Raw genomic sequence first — 7,915 nt, forward strand, 5'->3', positions numbered from 1 at the left:
GTGCACGTTATTTTTATTTTATTTCATCCAGAGCAAAAAAAAAAATGCCAACTCAAAGTGTGTTTAAAAATGTTTTAGCTTATTTAATTGTATCATTTCGAGCAAGGGAGCTGAAAATGTGAGCTACAAAGAACCGCTTGAACGCAGAAATCTTTCGTCGCATTTTTAGCTCCAAGTTCCCCAAAAAAAGAAAAGGAGTTTTTCCAGGTTCCTTCTGCACGTCCTCCATTCCACGTCCTCAGTCCTTAGTCCGGTTCCGGCTCGGTCCTACCAAGTCCTTCCGTAGAGCAAAGCGGAGGAGGCGAGCATGCCGCCGGCGTATTCGAGCAGGGCCGCGTCGGCTCGGGCCGCGCGGAGGCCCCCGGGCGAGGGCCCCCTCTTGGGCTCCTCCTCCTCCTCTCCCCGGGCGTCCCGCTCCTTTCCGTCCTCCGCAGACGCCGGTTCCGAATCGGGCCGGCCCGGCTTGTCCCGCAGAGCGCACTGCAGCTGGGCCGCCTTGTCCTTGACCTGCCGCTTGAGTTTGTAGCGGTGGTTCTGGAACCAGATCTTGACCTGGTTGGGGCTGAGGTGGATGAGGCCGGCCAAGTGCTCCCTCTCGGGGGCCGACAGGTACTTTTGCTGCTTGAAGCGGCGCTCCAGCTCGAACACTTGCGCCTGCGAGAAGAGCACCCGGCGCTTGCGTCTCGGGGCCGCAGACAGCGCGGACTTGCCGCAGCCGTCCAACGCCGACAGGCCGCCGCACGGGCCCACCAGGCGGGAAACTGCAAAAGAATCCTAAATAAATCCGAGAGGCTCTCGTGATCGAACCCGGTTCGACCGATTTACAAAAGGAATTAGAGCTCGTTTATTCCTTGAGTTTCCTCCCTCTCAAAATATCATTAAAATTCAAATTACGCCTGGAGTTAAAATATAAAAAACACTTGCTCCCTGTACGTCAGTTATTTTTTTTTTTAATTGTATTTTTAATCTTCCATTTTTATTCGTTTATCCGCGTCATCATTTGTCCCGTGTCTTTATGCAGACAATGGATTTAAACGGAGAACAACGAAGTTAAACTACTTGACACAAAAATGTCCTTGAAAACCGTAATATGAAATTGAAGGATTAAAAGCGGCAATAATGAAGTATAATTGACAGATTAAAAAAAATGCCGGTAACAATGAATTGGGTTGAATGTAAAACGATTAGCTAATTGTACAAAAACTTGTTTTTATTTTTAACAAATTGAACTCAATATTTCGTACGCAAAAAAATGGATCTTTAAATTGGACAATTTTTACACTGGAAAAATACTGTACCCAAATTTATTTCGTCAAACTAAAACCTTGATCTAGATACTATTCAGGCTGTCTACTTAAAAAAAAAAGTTTATACTTTTTGTGCAGTGACGAAATTAAATCGCACGTTCAGTTTGAACTTTTTTTCAATGGCGAGCACATTTTATAACGGCTGAATTTTTGTCCACTCATTTAAAAACGAATTTATTTTTTTAACAATTTACTATCCGCTTTTCTTTAGTTAAAAGGGGCATACGGTCATTATAAGTCACTTGTTAAACAAAATGTTTTGATTAATTTGGGTAGAAAAAGTCCTGAATTTGCTTACGGTTGCTTAGGGATATGGAATTTCAATTCGTTCTTTCAATCTTTAGTTCTGCTCGCTCTCTTTTTTCATGTTTATTATTATTAACTTTTTGTGTTATTTGAAATCCGGAAATTCGTGTGGATCCATTCGAACGTTCTCTTTACCATTTTTTCATCTCTTGAAAAGTTGATTGAAACTCACTCGGCGCGTATCTGGTTTCTGGGCCGCTGTACCAGGCCGCCTCGGGGCCGACCCCCCTCAGCGACTCCTGGTAGGCCGGCACGTCGCCGCCGCCGCCCCCGGCGCCGCAGAACCCCCCGACCGAACCGGAGAAGTGGGGCACACCGGGGGCCACGTTGTAGCCGCCGGAGGGCGAGGAGGAAGAAGTAGAAAGGTGGAGGTGCTGCTGATGCTGGTGCTGATGATGGAGATGCTGCTGCTGATGTTGGTGCTGGTGCTGATGCGGCACCTGCTGCTGGTACCGGTACAGGCTCCCGGAGCCGGACTCCTGGCCGCCGAACCTCCGGTATACGTCGTCCATGGGCCCGTGGTGCAGGATGTCGGTGACCGAGAAGGGGGTGGAGTGCCTGCAGGGGGGGCTCAGGGACATGCTGGACGAGGACGCCTCCCTCCGTCCTTGCTTCCTTCCCTCCTTCCCTCCTGTTGCGCGATGAGGCTGAGGCCCGGATTTTGGGCCGGAGCTTATCCCGGGCCGGGAGGGGGCGGGGCCACCAGCGCTGATTGACTGCTTGGACATTCCTCAGACTTCAAGTGCGTCGATTGAGTTATTTTACTCGCGGTTGTCTTTTCCTTGTGTCCACGAAACCGCAATTGAAAAGAAAGATATTTTTAATTTGATTGAGCCGTAATTGACGGAAAGAAAGTTACAATCGTGTTTTCATGACGTTCCTGCGTCACATCCGCGTTTATAACTTGTTGACTTCCTGTTTTTCTACCGCCTGCAGAGGAGGTTTGGCACAGTCTTTCATTCGTTGTTTTTTTCTCAAACGTCTTCCACTTTTGTTTTCTAAAGCAGCTGTTCTCAACCGTTTTTCATACCCCATGTGAAATATTTCTTTTCAGTATCCCCTAGATTTTGGGAAAAAAAAAAGCTTAAAGCAGAAGTCTGAGCCCGCATCCATACCTGATTTATTAAGTTTTTGAACTATGCAAAGAACTTCTTTCAGTTTCTAATTTAGCAAAGCGTTTCTGCATGTTCCAAGACATTTGCTCTTAGTTTGAAAAGAAAACTACGGTTCCCGCCATGGCATTGAAAAGTATCCGAATAGATTTGCTAGATCTCACGTACACTCTGAATTACAAAAAAATGCAATTTTCTTCGTTTTGATTTTACATTTGTGGATTTTTTTTTCATGTGTTTAATATTTTATTTTACAATTTTTATTCACTCTAAAATGAGGTGTTCACCATAATGTTAGAAGTATCATATATCCCACAATGCGTTTGAGAACTAGTCAACAACACATCCAACAACCAGAAAAGCACCCCCCCCCCCCAAAAAAAAGGTTTCTAATGGCCCACATATGCTATTTTTGTCTAAAGACTTTTTAAAGATCATGGTAAGCGTCTTTGGAATTGAACGATTACGACTGTCAAGCAACAGAAATAACGCGCTGCCTGAGAGGAAAACCGAAAGGTGCAGTCGTGAAACAGGACCAAGTTTGAGAGGCCTTCAAACACAACAAATCGTGACTGGGCAGTCACGCCTGTGTGGAATTGGAAAGGCTGCTGTTGCCCTCTAGCGTCAGATCGTCGAACTGCACCTCATTCCTCAGCGCTTGGCCTGGTTTCTTTTCGTTTCTGTCACATATGACGTCACAAGTAAATTGTTCCTGGCGAGAAGTTACTTCACCGGCTTGTCCCCATGGCGAGTCCTCGAATTATTCATATTTACTAATATTTTTGTACTGCCGTGACCAAGTTTTCTTTTTTAATCCCATTCAAAGACATGGCATCAATTTCCGCCTTTTCTAAAGGTCTTTTCTTAACAAAGTGACATTTCTCAATGGAATTATTTGTTTGTTGGGCGTCACTCCATTAAATCATAAAATATCCTTTTAATGGTGCAATTTATGCTGTGCTCACTGGATTGTCCTCGTCTACCGAGAGCGTCAATTTTAATATGATTATTTTGGCAAAAATGAAAGATATTCTGAGATTAGATCAAACGTTTTGAAGTCCTAATGATGGGTCTTTTTTTCTTGTGTCGGTCACAGCTCAATGAAAGATGTCCTGCTCGGTGGGGGTTTACCCCCCGCAGTCCCCGCCATTAAACCGCACGCGCACACACAGAAAGCGCCTCAAGAATTTACGAACGATAAACAAAATTTATTTCGCCTACAACTATTATAAATACATAAATATATGTATATGTAAAATATATGTAAAAATGGATATGTAATAAAAACATATTTAAATGTATATAAAAATATTTTAAAACTATTCATGCGTGTGTACACACACAAATACAAATATTTTCTGTACAATTTTACAAACATACTGCTCAGCAATTAATGAACACGCACTAACGCAAAGAGAAATATCATTGGAATTATTCAAATTGTGTTTTCGATGAGGGAGGAAATGACGTCAGTTGTTTTAATCAGCAACCGTGGGCAATTTCGTGGATTTTTCTACCCACCTTCATAAAAAACATTTAAAAAAAAAGAACCAAAATAGCCTCTCAATTAAGTGACATGTTGGCTTTATTCAAGCAGGTAACTAGAAATAAATTATCACGCAAACAAACACTTAAAAGATTTGTATTAAGATTAGAAAATAGCGAAAGAATAAGTTCAACGCGCGGTATAATGTGCAGTCAGTGTCGGTAAGGGCTCAGGTCCAGTTGCTGTTCCAGCAGGTGAACCGAGCCATCTGGGCCCGTTCGGCGTGAGCGACGTGCGCGTAGGCGCACAGAGGAAACGCCCAGTGGCCCCTGGGCCTCTCGCAGGGCTTCCCGTCCCGCAGCAGAACCGCCGGTACCGCGGCAAACCCGCGCTGCGCCTGCAGCAGCCGCAGCCTCATCGCCTCTGCGCGCGCGCGCTTGACTTTGTAGCGGTGGTTCTGGAACCAGATCTTGACCTGGGTCGGGGTCAGTCGGAGGCGGACGGCCAGGTGCTCCCTCTCGGGCGCGCTCAAGTAGCGCTGCTGCCGGAACCGCCGCTCCAATTCCGACGTCTGCGCTTTGGAGAAGAGGACGCGCCGCTTGCGGCCGACTCGCTCGCCGGCCTCGCGGGACGTCTTCGGGGACGCGCCCGGAAGCGCATGCACTGAGGTAGGGGGACAAAAAGTTCTCGTCAGAATCTGCCGCCGTCCGAACCTCGGAACTGTCCGTCAGTTACGTTGTAAATGCGCATGCGCTCACTTGACAGGTCCAGGCGGCCCTCTGCGAGGTTCCGCTCGGCCTCGGCTTCGGCGTCGGCCTCGTCCTCTTCCGGGTCTTCGGTACCGGAACCGCAGCAAGTCCCCGCAGAGTCCGGTAGCTCCAGAATATCCCGGACCGAGAAACCCGCTCGGGCACTGCCGCCCATCCCCAAAGACATTGGCACGCGCGCACGGGAATAAAAACCGCGAAACAAAAAAACGTAAAAAGTTTGCCAGTTTTTATTTGTACTGATGAGATATATAAAGGTTCTTTTGTGTTGTTGTCAAAGCAAGCTTGGAGCGGAGCACCTCACACGAGCACGCACACGCACACGCACGCACGAGATGGAGGCGGGTGGCAGTTAAAAAGGCGCGAGGAGGAGGAGGTGGGTCAATGCGGTCACTTCCGCTTGGCTTTTGACCAAATTTGGCAGCGGTTAAGAAGCTAACAGTCGCAAAACACAAAACAGCCAACAAGCAAATTAATTATACACTTTTTTGATGCTCGTGAAAGTATTTTGGTTGCTTTTCAAGAATTAAGTTCAGAAACATATGCACAATCAATTGAATAACATCTATTATTATTATTATTATTATTATTATTTGTAATACTAATATACTACTACGTTTTTCTTGGGTCAAAAGAGCGTCTCACGTGACGTCATAATTACTCGACGAACTGCCCTTTTCGAACTGTTTGCTGTACCTGTTGTCGGTAAGATGTTTGCTGTTATTTTATTGTTTGGTCGATGTGTTTTCATTGTTTAATTGAAAAAAAAATAGCCGCGTGTTGAATGAAGAAAATTCACGCAAAAATCTTGTAATTTGATTGGCTTTGTAGCCCAATTATAGCGGATTTCTATTTTGAGCCATCTGAATTTGCTATTTTGTTGTTGTTTATTCATCATGGAGATTGTTACCGTCAGTATTTTTAAGGCAGAAAATTGGAAAAAAAATAATGAGGTAAACCTGCAATAGAAAAGTTATGATTATGAATGAAAAGTTATGGTCATAAATAAATGAATATCGTTGATAGAGAGAAGTTAGGGAACATTTACAAGTAAAAACTGTTTATTCAAAGTTTCTCACTGACACTAGGAACACAATTCGTTTGGTTTTGAAATGAAAACAAAGCGTGTTTTTGTGTTATTTTAAAAATTTGGAAAACTTCATTTACAGTAGAAAACTAAGCCGTTTACTCGTTTTTTTTTTTAATCTTCTGATGACCTGGAAGCTCCCTGAAAGATAACGTCTATGTGCTCTGAAAAATAACACTATGCAAATTTGATGACTTATTAAATATTCATATGCTTAAAGACATTTCAACAATGTTAAGAATTAGCCTTTTTTTATTTTGACAACAATATGTTCCCTTACTCTGAAAATGAATATCTGTTCCAAATATCAGTCATTGACTACCTGACTACTAAAAATCGGTTCAGGTATCTTGCTGGGAAAAAAAAAATCCTACTTTTATCTCCCACTTGTGAAGAAGAAATATTTAACTAAATGTGTTTTAATTATTTGATGGATTGTTAACATTAATTTGTGGCGAAATATCACACACTTTTGGTGCTTTTTCCTTTTTTGTTAAGAATTATGACCCTTCATTTTTGTCTTTGCCTTCTTACATTTGTGTAAAACACCTCGCATCCAATCTGTGTGTGTGTGTGTGTGTGTGCGTGCGTGTGCGTGTGTGTGTGTGTGTGTGTGTGAGAGAGAGAGAGAGAGAGAGAGAGAGAGAGAGAGAGAGAGCGAGCGAGCGAGCGGGTGTGAGATCTTGCTGGGTGGTCGAACTGTGCAAACAAACAGACGATAAGTCCAAAGCCACAAAGGCTGCACAGCCTCCGCATTTAAACCATTTATTCCCCCTCAATACTTTTTAATGGCCTTGCGCACGCACACACGCGCACACAGGAAAACTCACACACTCAAACACACACGGACACATACACACATACACACACAGTTTCTCTATAGGCCTGACATTGGCAGGAGACCAGTTTATTGTCTAGTCCAGCCATTCTTAAATGGGGTACCCTTGGGGATACGTGAAGTGATTCAGGGGTAAGTAAAACCCCTTTCTTTTCAAATTAAGAGCCGTTGAATTGGAACATGAAGCAAACTGTCATTGGTGACACCATTTTCCAGTAGACGAGCCGGAAATACTATTACGATCTAAATTCTGGAGTTGCTGAATAAAATAAGTCAAGAGATATGTGTTACAAATCACAAATTATAATTATGTTAAAACATTTAATTAAATAAATTCATGAAAATAGATCGAATACATACATAAGATAAATAAGGAACAAAAAATACATGCACAAAATAAAATTAATAATTATTTATTAATCACTTTTAATATTATAAAAAATAATGTATAATATATACACTATAATATATAATATAATATTATTATTATAAATTTTGATAAACCAGACACAGATGGCACTGTGCTTATTCTATTTCAGGATTATTTATTTGTCAACAAATCAAATTTGATTTTTTTTAATGCCGGGACAGGAACAGTCCAGTGTTTGTTTCAAATCAAGAACAAATCAATTGGAACATGAAGCAATTGATCATTAGTAATACAACACTCCAGAAATTAAGCCAGAAATAAAATAGGTGGTGTTACATAAGCTAGCTTCTGGAGTTGCCTAATGAAATACATCTACTGATACCAATTTTTGATGATTGGACACGGATGTCGCAGTACTCTTTAATTAATTTGTTCTTCATCCATCCATCTACATGCTCTTGCCCAAAGTTTGCCAGGATAGATCTCATCTCAGTCGCCAGCTTAATGAGGACAAATGCTTTATAAAGCGGACGGATGGATTCCAAGTCCATCGGGCGCGCCAGTGACATTAAAAGCTGTTTTTTCCAATTTGTCAACAGCTAGCTTGGTCTCCCCGGCTTCCCGCCGGGGAGCGCACTGCCG

At 43.0% G+C, this 7,915-nt stretch overlaps 2 protein-coding genes across 2 annotated transcripts; both read right to left on the bottom strand.

Annotated features, from left to right (window-relative positions):
* Nucleotides 1-3: 3 nt before the first annotated feature.
* On the bottom strand, nucleotides 4-2,229 carry LOC148407280 (homeobox protein Nkx-2.4-like). Its single transcript, XM_088404110.1, has 2 exons — nucleotides 1,786-2,229; nucleotides 4-761 (listed from the first exon to the last, which is right to left on the bottom strand). Exons 1-2 carry the CDS (start codon nucleotides 2,192-2,194, stop codon nucleotides 268-270), a joined length of 903 nt encoding a protein of 300 aa, XP_088260236.1. The 5' UTR covers nucleotides 2,195-2,229; the 3' UTR covers nucleotides 4-267.
* Nucleotides 2,230-4,399: 2,170 nt separating this feature from the next.
* On the bottom strand, nucleotides 4,400-5,816 carry LOC148407281 (homeobox protein Nkx-2.2-like). The gene is made up of 2 exons (XM_088402953.1): nucleotides 4,970-5,816; nucleotides 4,400-4,874 (listed from the first exon to the last, which is right to left on the bottom strand). Exons 1-2 carry the CDS (start codon nucleotides 5,145-5,147, stop codon nucleotides 4,441-4,443), a joined length of 612 nt encoding a protein of 203 aa, XP_088259079.1. The 5' UTR covers nucleotides 5,148-5,816; the 3' UTR covers nucleotides 4,400-4,440.
* Between the last annotated feature and the right edge of the window lie 2,099 nt (nucleotides 5,817-7,915).

Source organism: Hippichthys cyanospilos, chromosome 20, assembly GCF_059441005.1.
Source record: "Hippichthys cyanospilos isolate Australia breed blue-spotted pipefish chromosome 20, RoL_Hcya_1.0, whole genome shotgun sequence".
Classification (NCBI taxonomy): domain Eukaryota; kingdom Metazoa; phylum Chordata; class Actinopteri; order Syngnathiformes; family Syngnathidae; genus Hippichthys; species Hippichthys cyanospilos.